Source organism: Galeopterus variegatus, unplaced genomic scaffold (genome assembly GCF_000696425.1).
Source record: "Galeopterus variegatus unplaced genomic scaffold, G_variegatus-3.0.2 Scaffold817, whole genome shotgun sequence".
NCBI lineage: Eukaryota > Metazoa > Chordata > Mammalia > Dermoptera > Cynocephalidae > Galeopterus > Galeopterus variegatus.
The window spans coordinates 316,337-329,212 of NW_007726928.1; the positions used below are offsets into that span (position 1 = coordinate 316,337).

At 35.9% G+C, this 12,876-nt stretch overlaps 1 protein-coding gene across 2 annotated transcripts in view; it reads right to left on the bottom strand.

Moving 5' to 3' along the window:
* Positions 1 to 12,876, bottom strand: part of PAFAH1B1 (platelet-activating factor acetylhydrolase 1b, regulatory subunit 1 (45kDa)) — an 83,395-nt gene that overhangs the window by 14,197 nt on the left and 56,322 nt on the right. For both annotated transcript variants that reach the window (XM_008572668.1, XM_008572669.1), the window contains 3 exons: positions 7,837 to 7,921; positions 7,500 to 7,574; positions 6,197 to 6,403 (listed from right to left, as the gene is read on the bottom strand). In XM_008572668.1, coding sequence (XP_008570890.1) covers positions 6,197 to 6,403; positions 7,500 to 7,574; positions 7,837 to 7,921 — 367 coding nt within the window. The remainder of the gene's footprint in view (positions 1 to 6,196; positions 6,404 to 7,499; positions 7,575 to 7,836; positions 7,922 to 12,876) is intronic.

Sequence of the window (12,876 nt, forward strand, 5' to 3'; positions counted from 1 at the left end):
ACAGTAAGTACAAATTTACCTGGGTAGGGTGTATGTCAACCATTTAGGGAAACTCAGACAATGCATTTTGAAAACTTGGAAACAATCTACATATCCAACATTGGGGGATGGCTAAGTACATATAAAATTTGCATCTGTAAGGAATTTATGGCATGAATACGATTTTATGTAAAAAAGAAAACAAACTACACATACAATCACAACTACATAAAAACTGCACTTAAGAAAAATAAACTATCTTCTAAAAACACTTCTTTTGTAGAGAACTTACGCACCCCTCCCAATATAAACAAAATTTTTACCATTTAACATGTTCAAGCACTTACATGAAAGGGATTACTTTGTGTCTAATTTTGTGCATGTTTTGTTAGATTTATCCTTAAGTATTTCAGGGTTTTTTTTATTTTATACTGTAAGTGGTATTCTTAAATTTTAATTTTCAATTACTCATTGCTAGTTTATAAAAATACAATTACTTTTTGTATATTGACCTTGTATTCTGTGATTCTGTTAAATTCAGTCATAGTTCTAGTAGCTTTTACTGGTAGGTTCTTTGGGATTTTCTATGTAGAAGATCATGTCATCTGCAAATAAAGACAGTTCCATTTCTTCTTTTCCAATCTGTATGCCTTCTACTTTTTTTTCCTTAGTGCACTGGCCAGGAGGAACTCCAGTACAATGTGAATAAGTAAAGACTGTACATCCTGCCCTTAGTTCCTGATCTTAGGGGGAAAGCATTCAGTTTTCCCCCATTAAGTATTATACCTCCTGTAGAGGTTTTTCACATACCTCAACCTTTTATCAGGTTAAGGAAGCTCCTTTCTATTCCTACCTTTTTGAGAGTTTTTATCATGAATGGATGTCGGGATTTTGTCAAATGTTTTTTATGAACCTATTGTTTTGTTGTTGTTGATGTACATCACACTTATTTTCTAATGTGGAACCAATCCTGCATTCTGGAATAAATCCTACTTAGTTGTGATGTATTAATTATCCTTTTTATGAACTGCTGGACTCAATTTGCTTAGAATTTATTAAGGATATTGCATCTACAAGTGTACTTCAAAAAAGTAAGTTCATAGAAAAATTCATATATCTTTTAGTTCTGTTTTTCCATGAACTTTGTGAAGAACCCTGGTATGTTCATGAATGATATTCGTCTGTACTTTTTTTTTACTTGTAGTATCTTTGTCTCTTTTTGATATGTAAATGTCTAATTTTGACACCAAGAATTAAGACGAACTCTTTATTTTACATACTGAAAATACAAAAGGTACGATCTTGAAGTTCATTCCAAAGTTTCAGTTACGTTTCTTCCAATGCATTCATCAAAGAACACTAAAGCATTTTCTTTTTTTTTTTAAAGGTGACCGGTAAGGGGATCTTAACCCTTGACTTGGTGTTATCAGCACCACGCTCTCCCAAGTGAGTCACGGGTTTCTTCCAATGCATTCATCAAAGAACACTAAAGCATTTTCTTTTTTTTTTTAAAGGTGACCGGTAAGGGGATCTTAACCCTTGACTTGGTGTTATCAGCACCACGCTCTCCCAAGTGAGTCACGGGCCGGCCCTGAGCATTTTCTTGAAAATAAATAAACCAGAAAATGACCCCTAGTCTCTTCATAAATGGTGAGCAAACAGGGCATTTCAGTGTTAGCTTATAAATTTCAAGTGAGTCATAAGAATTATATTTTTTCTTTATTTTTATTATAAGAAAATCATAAGAATTATATATTTTCTTTATTTTCTAAGTATTTCTGATATTTACCTTTTGTCTGATTATAAAAGTAATAAATGCTCATAATAAAAAACTATAATGTACTGATATAAAGGCAATAAAAATATACATTATCCTACCAATGGCATGGTTTTTCCATTTTTTTCTATGCCCTTTTTTAAGCATAGTAACTGTGTGTACTTATTTCATTACCCCACTGTCCCTCTGCTTCTTACCATATTTTTCCATGCCATTAAAAACTTAGCAAATATTACTTTTAAAGAGATTCCTATTGTTAGCTAAACCTTTTCATTACTATAGAAAACATTATGATGCACATCGTGAAATACTGAAAAAAATCTGTCCTCGTTTTGCAATACTTAAGTGAAACAGTGATGGTGAAAAAGAATTGGTGGGTCAAAAAGTATAAACTTTTTAAGCCCTTTATACTTTGCTAAATTGCTCTCCCGTAAGAGTGTATCAAGTGTACTGAGAATGCCTGCTTCATCAAACTCTTACCACCATTGGAAATTCTTGTTCACAAGGTAAAATACCTTGGCAGTTTGATATATACATATATGGTAATTTTAGTTTACATTTTTCCTACTATTGGTAGGCAAGCCAAAATTTTTGTTATTATTGGTGAGCTACTGTTTTTTCTTTCATGAACTGTCTGTTCCTGTCTTATGTCCATTTTGCTGAGATGTTACTGCTTTTCAAATCTGTTTGAATTCTTTACATATTAAAGTTGGCAATCCTTCCTCTGCTTATTAGTTGACCGTATTTTCCAGAGTTCTGTCTGTTATTTTTTGTTTTTTTTTTTAAATTAAGAATTAGTTCTAAATGACAACCGAAAATAATATTTCACAAGTTTATTTATTTATTTATTTTTAAAAGATGACCGGTAAGGGGATCCTAGCCTTTGACTTGTTGTTGTCAGCACCATGCTCTCCCAAATGAGCTAACCGGCCATCCCTATATAGGGATCTGAACCCGTGGCCTTGGTGTTATCAACACCACACTCTCCCAAGTGAGCTATGGGCCGGCCCCATATTTCACAAATTTAAATGATGTAATTAAAAATACCGTCATGAACTGTTGCAAATATATATCTTCTATCATTTCCTAAATTATTATAGTTCAAATATTGATGATACAAATGTAACTGAATGGCTCCAAAAGACCTATGGAATTTACCAAATGTACGCAAGAAATTATTTAATATTAACACAATTTCTAATTTTTGTTATTAATAACTAACATTAGCTAGTTTATTGAGCCCTTACCATCTATCCACCTGGCATTGTGCTGTTATTATTATTATTTTTTTTTAAAGATGACCGACTGGTAAGGGGATCTCAACCTTTGGCTTGGTGTTGTCAGCACCACGCTCAGCCAGTGAGCAAACCAGCCATCCCTATATAGGATCCGAACCCGTGGCCTTGGTGTTATCAGCACCACACTCTACTGAGTGAGCCACGGGCCGGCCTAGGCATTGTGCTGTTATATACATCACATATACATTATTTTACGCTAAAGAATCTTACGACATTTTTAATCCACCTCCCCCATAAATGAGAAAATTGAGCTTTAAACATATCAAGCACTTCGCCCAAGATAGTTACAAAATTACAAAACACTTTCTTGATGTTCACCTTTTTTTTTTTTTTTTTTTTTTTTTTTTTTTTTTTTTTTTTTGTCTTTTTGTCTTTTTTTTTCGTGACTGGCAACGGATCGCAACCCTCAGTGTTGCGCCCGTACCAGACCGGGACCGGCAGCGGGATCACAACCCTCGGCGTTGCCCCCGCTCCTCGCTCAGCCAGTGAGCGGCCGGTCTGTATGTGGGATCCGAACCCTCGGCAGGAGCGCCGCCGCGCTTCCCAAGCGACGCACTATAGCAGTGTGCCACCGGGCCGGCCCCTTGATGTTCACCTTTGAGTTTTTTTAAAAGTTTCTCTATCACAGTTGTCATTTAGAAATAACCTAGTTTTACCACAATTAAAGAAAAAAAAAAAAGCACAGAAGTGGAGTAGGAACAGTTTTTGCATGGCACAAAATACCCAAGGAAGTAATTTATGATGAAAAGATTTTATGTATAAAAATGAACAGAAGAACATTATTTATTTATTTATTTATTTATTTATTTTGTCTTTTGTCTTTTGTCTTTTTCCGTGTCCGGCAACAGATCGCAACCCTCAGTGTTGCCCCCGTACCGGACCAGGGACCGGCAACGGGATTGCAACCCTCGGTGTTGCTCCCGCGCCTCGCTCAGCCAGTGAGCAGGAACCGGTCTGTATGTGGGATCCGAACCCTCGGGCGGGAGCGCCGCCGCGCTTCCCAAGCGGCGCACTATCCAGTGCGCCACCGGGCCGGCCCCAGAAGAACATTATTTATGATAGTAGATAACTGGAAATAAGAGGTCCAAAGGAAGACGACTTCTAATGATGATTCATTAGAAACAAAGAAATGTATTTCTTTCTTTTCTTTTATTTTTTTTTAAAGATGACCAGTAAGGGGATCCTAACCCTTGACTTGTTGTTGTCAGCACCACACTCTCCCAAGTGAGCTAACCAGCCATCCCTATACAGGGATCCGAACCTGTGGCCTTGATCAGCACCATGCTCCCCCAAAGTGAGCCACAGGCAGGCCCCTAAGAAAGATATTTCTAAAATAAGTTTAATCAAAAAAGTTAAAACTATATACAACTGCTTTTCACTAAGGAAATAACTACCCATCTAAATAAAGACCAAATGAAAAGTGAAAACTATAAGTAGTTGCTGTGATATGCAGTATGATTACAAATGAAAGTTTTAAAACTCCCACTTGTATCTCATGCAAGGAGGCAAGCAACAAATAAAAAATAAAATAAAAACAAAAAAGAACACTACCACTTGTAATATGTTAAAGTTGACAATAGATATATCTTAAGATGGTACATTTATAGTTGTTTATGCTTTCATACCATTGTTGCAAAAATCAACAGTTAAGCCTAAGTTTTCCACCTATTCAAGAATATCTAGGCCGGCCCGGTGACGCACTGCTGCAGTGCGCCGCGTGGGAAGCGCGGCGGCGCTCCCGCCGAGGGTTCGGATCCCACATGCAGACCGGCCGCTCACTGGCTGAGCGAGGAGTGGGGGCAACACCGAGGGTTGCGATCCCGTTGCCGGTCCCGGTCCGGTCCGGGCGCGACACTGAGGGTTGCGATCCATTGCCGGTCAAAAAAAAAAAAAAAAAAAAGAATATCTACCTCCACCCCAACATTTCATGATAGCAGTTGCAGTTTTTTTAGTACACACTGTCAAAAGACTATCATGAAATTAATAACTTAAACACAGGTCTACCTACATTTGAAAAAAAGTAGTAATGTGTTAATGTATTAGGCATATAATTATTTCAGCTCACAGAAATACAGAACACACCTATGAATTTAAGACTTTCTTAGAATTACTCTGTAGCCTATCCCCACGTAATGCCAGCCCACCAGGTAAAAGTCACTGATTTAGAAACTAAAGAAACCACATAAGGAAAATGTAAAACAACGTTTAATTTGAAGAACTGGTTAAATGTAGTCACATATCCCTCATGTCTGCATTTTATGCTGGACTGCTGCTATTTGATATATACAATCTACTTACATTTTTTTAGTTATACCTTTACAAATGAAACTTAAAATCTGGAACTTAAACTGAAGTAAGCCTTAAAGTAGAGAAATCTACCTAAACATAACATATTTTAACTATCTCATCTTTCTGTAGGTGGTTTATACAACTGTCATTTTATTGTGCCTGGAACAAAACCAACTTTTTCCTAATTAAAAAAATACAATATTAAAATATATGCTTACTATGGAAAAATTCAAAAATGAGAGAGAAACACATGACTTCTAAAATGAAAAGTTCTTATATTCCCACACTCCTGGAGAAAACTGTTTAGTCTGGAAACAAAGCCAATACTAAGGGCTGGCCGGTTAGTTCAGTTGGTTAGAGCTCAGTGTTCTAACACCAAGGGCAAGGGTTGGAATCTTTGCACCAGCCCACCCCCTCCCTCCCCCCCCCAAAAAACCATCAAGGAGTCCAATTTAAAAAAAACCCTATTGAATTATTTTGCAGAATAGATCCACCCCCTGAACTACTAGTTTTGTAAACCAATATTTTCATATATCACCTCTGCTTAAAAGTAAGGCACATATTTTTCATTCTCTAAGAACAAAAATTATTCAAGCACAGGTGACCTACTGCCCAACACTAAATTAGTAACATCACATTTTCTCAAATTCATTGGCAAACTTATTTGGCAAGATGCCTCTCATGAGCTACAATGAAATTTTATTCTAATTCTGTCTTTAAGGTTCAGAACCAAATCACTTACATAGACAGTTTCAAAGAGTCCCTCCGGTCCTTCTGCTTTGGTCCTCATTTTCAGGATATTTTTATTTCTCTCACCCAATTAACTTTAACAAAAACCTTTAACAAAAACTACCTTAATTGTAGCATCTTCTGAAGCAGAGACCATAACACTGAACACAGGATGGAAAATGACTCGAGTGACTGGACTCCTATGACCACTCAATGCATATTTTTCTGGTGGACGGGGAATCCATTCTTTTGGATCTCGTTTCTGACCAAGAGGTCCACCTGACGTAAATTCTTCTTTTGCTTCATTTAGCTTTGATTCTAATTCCATAACCTTGAGAAAGAACACAAAGTTATGTATAGATAGATTCCAATAAAAACTGCATATCTGATATTTTTTAAAATTGCCTTTATTTTGCATCTATGTATGCAGAAGACTAGAAAAACTTTCAGTAATTTGCAGAGCATTTGTCAGATTTAAATGAAAATGATTTGTTTTATATACTACCAACTCTAAAGTGTGACAAAACTAAAAACAGAAAAATTCAATACAACCATCTTAACTACTTAACTCAAAGAAAAATTTCAATTTATATCTGGTAAAAGTCTTCTACTACGAGTTAGAGGAAGAGCAGTGAACTTAGCTACTCTTAGTAAATTCTTTCCAAATCACATATTATATTATATATACTAATATTCATAACAGAAGCTAATATCTATTGAGCATCTACTACATGCTAAGCACTTTTCTAAGAACTTTGTATGGATGAACTCATTACAATAATGTTATTTATTTATTCTAACCTTTGCCTACAAAGTATACATTTTAGGACTGGAATATTATTTGTTGCCTTTACTTTACAGATAAAAGTGAAAGCTCAGAGATGAAAATGACTTGTCTAAGAGCACACTTCATTGTTCTTTTCCTAGCATCACACTGGCTCCATGCGTTCTTCCCTTCTAGGTGCACAAACAAGTTCTTTCAGTATTGATTCCTCAAAGTTGGACTATACAGATTCAACCCAGTCAGCATCCCAGGATGCATGAGTTAATGTATAAGAGCAATAATCTGTTCTAGGTCAAAGTTTTCATAAAGCATAGGAAACGTATTTTAATTTGCCTTTTTTTTTTTTTTGTCTTTTTTGTGACCGGTAAGGGGATCACAACCCTTGGTATGGTGTCGCCCACACCGCGCTCAGTCAGTGAGCACACCGGCCATTCCTGTATAGGATCTGAACCCGCAGCGGAAGCGTCGCTGCGCTCCCAGCGCTGCACTCTCCTGAGTGTGCCACGGGCTTGGCCCTTTAATTTGCCTTTTAAACATTATATAATTACTAATTAATGCAGAATAATTTATGTTAATATTTTCAGGAAGTGTATATAACAACACACTGAATACAGCTAACTTCAAGGAAAAAAGACTTAGTTACCTTCTTTTGTAATCTAATAACAGATGTCCATTTTTTTTCCAAAAGACCAGCATACTTTTTATCTAATTCTTCATTCTAGAGGAAAAAATGAGAACCTTTAAAAAATGGCTTAATTACGACAGTTCAAGACATAGAGACCACTCATCTCTAAGCCCAAACATTACTAAATCTGATTATACAAAAAAAAGGGAGTGAAAATCAAGTTCAATGTCAAGGTACCACAATAACAAAAGACAAGATCTGTAAGTAACTGAATTGACTGTTAAGTAAAACTTGATACTTGAGTAAAATCCGCTCATTAACTATATTATAAATAATAGTAAAAAGTCAAACATACCATATCTAATTCAGCTTCCTTTTTAAAAACTGAATATGCCTCTTCATAGCCATTTGAACGAAGATAATCTGCTATAGCTCGATTTCTGAAAAATAAAAAAATTCAAATGACTCCTAAAAATAAATTTCATTTCTATTTTGAAGAAATAACATTTTATTTAAATCCCATAAGGCTGATGACACTCAGAGTATTTCCTTCCAAATCACACAGTATTTCATAAAAAAAAAGGGACATCCTTTCCCAAAAGCCTCTAGAACATTTGGCCCCTGTCACAATACATCCATAATATTATCTTACTCTTAAGCTTTTAGTTCTAAGTTTCACAGTGTGTGGACCCTCTACAGATCAAGATATAGCTTATATAATTAGATATCAATTTGTAATCATCAAGTTTGCTAATGTTTACATTTATCCTTCCCTTACTACTTGTTACATACTCAACTGCAATTCAGTTTTGTAGAGAAATGTTTTGATAAAATTATAGTAAGTGTTTCTTATAAATAACTTTAAACTATTAGAGTGGGTGAAAAAGAGCACAAGCAATAAACTTAGCATACTATCACAGAATGAGACATTCATTTAGAATTAGAATTCGAAGTCTAGAGAAGCTAAATTAGCTGATGCCTTTTCATGTTTGCCTTATATTCTTTCAGAGAAGGGAAAATCAACTACCTTCCTCCCAAGGTATTTCAATATTTCCCAATTTTTTTGAGCCTCAACTCCCACCATGATAGAAATAGTTGTTTGCTTGGGATTTCCTTTAAAACATTACAAATTAATTTAAATAATTTAAAAGTTTATATATGTGCAAGGGTAAACAAGTTTTAAATATATAAGGATACAATAAAGTCTCTTCTACCACTGATCTCCAATATTCCATCCCTGAGGCAACCACTTTATAACCTACATCTATAAACACACATACCTGGCCTGGCCAGTTATTTCACTTGATTAGAAGGCAGTGCCTTGCCAAGTCAAGGGCAAACAGCAAAAAAACCAAAAAACACACAAAAAAACCCCAAAACCAAAATAATACCACACGTACCTACAGTCTTCTAGAGATAATTACTCCTTGTTTTTAAAACAAACTATGGATTACACAGAATGTCACATAAACACATAATGTCACACGCACTTAATCTTATTGCTCCTTATCAAGAAATGTTAATCTGCTTCTTTTTATGAAAATTATATTGTATCCCATTATAGAAACACATGCTTTTATTACTATAAATAATGCTCCTATTGAATATCCTTGTATAAGTGGCAATGCCATTGCCCACCTAATGCTTTATGAAATAAAAAAACTCTAATAGAAATGTAGAACTGGTGGGATTAAGTTTTAATTTGACAGTATGTTAAAAACAAAACCAAAAAAGGGAGGGAGAAAGATAACAGGGAATTAAAGCAAATACTTTATATACCGAGTAATTAGTAGCATGCCAAAGATCAAAGTATAATAATTACATGGTTAGCGCATCATATTCACAGACATAGGGGATGGGGAAAGATAAATACTTAATATTATTATGGGTCTGTGTCTGTGTGCTGCTCATACCACAGCCTGTACCTTCTGGCCCGTTCTACTAATGGCTAATTAAATTCACTTAGAACTATCTTCTTTATACAAAGGTGAAGTCTACTTTTTAATTTCACCAAGTAGTTCTACTTGGGCCTTCCAAGTCAATACAAAATAAGAAGGCAATGGCTCCCTCATGATATTCCATCAAATATTTTGTGTTGTCAAATGTCAAAGTCTATACTATAAACCTTCAACAAAAATAAACTTCCCTTTGGTTAGAATATCCCAAAATAATAAGGAAAACAAAGAAGCTAAAAGACATCTATTTCTTAGCTTTCTTTTCTTTTTTTTTTTATCAGACGAATAAAGGGGAAAATGTCAAGGGTAAACAAATCACATATAGTACCTATAAATATTTAATGTTCCAACCTAGCTCCACTCCTATCTCAAGGTCAAGTCCTAGTGCCTGAAACTCAGCCTGAACACAGAGCATACAGCTCCTAACACTGAAGCTCATATAACAGATAATATGTATGTGCAACATATGTACAAATTATAACAACTTATGACCTTAACAAACATCTTTTTGTAAAAGAAAGATAAAAAATCCCAACACCTTGAAATTACCAGTACTAACCTTTCAGTACAGTCTTCTCATACAATTTTCTATGCCCATATTTTATATCACCATGTATATGTAATATGTGATATAGTTTTTTGTTGGGGGTGGGGAGCACAGCGGCAGCTGGCCAGTACAGGGAACTAAACCCATTACCTTGGTGTTACAAGACAGCACTCTAGGGCCGGCCCAGTGGCGCACTGGATAGTGCGCCGCTTGGGAAGCGCGGCGGCGCTCCCGCCCGAGGGTTCGGATCCCACATACAGACCGGTTCCTGCTCACTGGCTGAGCGAGGCGCGGGAGCAACACCAAGGGTTGCGATCCCGTTGCCGGTCCCCGGTCCGGTACGGGGGCAACACTGAGGGTTGCGATCCGTTGCCGGACACGGAAAAAGACAAAAAAAGACCAAAAATTAAAAAAAAAAAAAAAAAAAAAGACAGCACTCTAACCAACTGAGCTATCCGGCCAGCCCAACATCATAGATATTAATACTCAAACAATATTCCATTATATAAATATACCAAATTATATTTAAGCAATCATCTATTGCTAGACTTTCAGGGTTTTTCTAATTCTTCACCATTTTTAACAATATTGTTTAAACATGCATATAGATAAACCCTTTCTAACCTCTTTACATCTGAGTCAAAAGATACATAGATTTTTAAGGACAATTTAATACCTACCATCAAATTACTCCCCAGATTTGTACTAATCTATGCTCTTACCAGCGGTTATGAATGTCCCTTCACCATCTTTACTTAGTAAAGATGTGCAGCAGACATGATTAACTAAAAGATGTAGATGATTCCACAAGTGTATAAAGCAGTACCTCAAAATGTGCTTTACATTTATACTTTTTATAAAATATTAAATCTGACTTAAAAACAACATTCACATCTCTTGATCCTAAAACCATCCTGTCAAATTAGGTAGCAGAGTGTATTACCCTAATGTCATAAATGGGCAGACTGATTTTTCTGAGGTCACAAAACTAGCAAGTAGAAAACTAACTTAGGATAATAATTCCAATCTCTAAGCAGGTGGAATGGTAGAGGCTCTACACCTCCTCCTTCAACTAGAGCTGTTCCATTTTTATATATTTCCATATATATTTCTTCATAAATGTTTTAAAAATAGATTTATACTGCTCTTTAAAAAGCCCCACATACAAATCCTTGAAACCAGGTCTGACTCAGAAATCCACGCTTTTGACCACTTAGGCCTTACTGTTTTGGTAACTGACTAGAAATGAGAGATAGGGGGAAATGGGTGATTCATAAGTTTCTGGTGGATGGTGGTAACTTACTTAGAAAGGAAACACAGGAGGAGAAGAGGAGAAGAGGCAAGTTCTGGTAGAAATATAATAAAGTTCACTTTTAAATGCCCCCCCACCCAAAAAAGATGACCAGTAACAGGATCTTGACCCTTGACTTAGTGTTGTCAGCACCACACTCTCCCAAGTGAGCTAACCGGCCATCCCTACACAGGGATCCGAACCCGTGGCCTTGGTGTTATCAGCACCACACTCTCCCAAGTGAGCCATGGGCCGGCCCTTAGTTTTAAATCTTTTGACTTGAAGTAGCTATAAGATATTTAAGTAAAGATATATGATATAGGAGGTAATGGATATAGAAGTCAGAAACTCAAGAGAGATCTGAGGTAAGAAAAGAATTTGGGAAAATTAGCAAGTAGGTAGTAGTGATTCAAAATATGTATGCAGTAAAAGAGACTTAGAAAGATGATGTATAATGGGAAGAAAAAAAGGAGACTAGATACCAATATTTAAGAAACTGAGAGAGTGAAGGAGCCTAGTAAGGTAAAGTCAGAGAATTACGAGAGATGTCAGCAAGCCAGTGGAGAATTTCAAAGAAGAATGCAAATGGACAACAATGACAAAGATCTGAAAGAAATCAAATAAGCTAAATCTAAAAAGCGTCCAAGCACTCTGGCTACTAAAAGGTCTCTGGAATTTCAGAACTTCAAGCAGCCTCAATATTCCACCCCACAATAAGGTTTCAAATGAGCATGTACAATATTAACACTGGGGAGGAGCACTAAGGTCTGAAGACAATATCAGGGACAGGTTCTCTCTCTAGCTAATGAAGGTTACATGTTTGGTGACAAAGTTTATAACACAATGACAAAATTTCATCTTAGGTTCGTGCTCATCTAACTACAATGACCACCAGGAGGTGTGAGTTTAGGAAGAAAAAAAGAGCTATTATATTGCATTAATAATATAATACTGAAAATATATTTGTAATACTGAACCACTAAAGGGCAAGATATGTAAAAAATACAGTGAGTAAATCAGAAATAAAGTTTAAACAAGTATGACACCACTGGGGATAGTTGTACAGCAAAAAAGTGATGAGTTCCTAGCCTCTTCAACCTCATGTGTCCTAAGAAATCTGACAAAGGATTACAATTATCATCCATCACCATCACATTTTAAGAAACCTATGTCACAAGTGTAGCCCAAGATTCAACTACTACTTGTCTTGGGGCAAGGAGAAGTCCAGCAATAGATTATGATGACTACTTATCCATGGCATTGATGAAGTAAAGGAGAATGAAATGAGTCAGGGTGAATGGACTTTCATCTTCACTATTAAGCAAAAGAACACGTACCTGGTACTAGCCTGTCAGTTACTGAGTGTGAAGTAACATTCTGATATTTAATCTACCTCCTTCCCTTCCACCCCACAGCAGCAACAAAACAAAACAAAATAAATGAACAAAACATATATGCATTATTGTTGTTCATTCTCATTTTTAGAGTAAATCTTTTGAGTAATGGAACCACAATGCAGAGGATAGTCACTAAACAGTTCAGTTTTTTTTTTTTTTTTTTTTTGTTTTTTTTACTGACCGGCAACGGGATCGCAACCCCCGG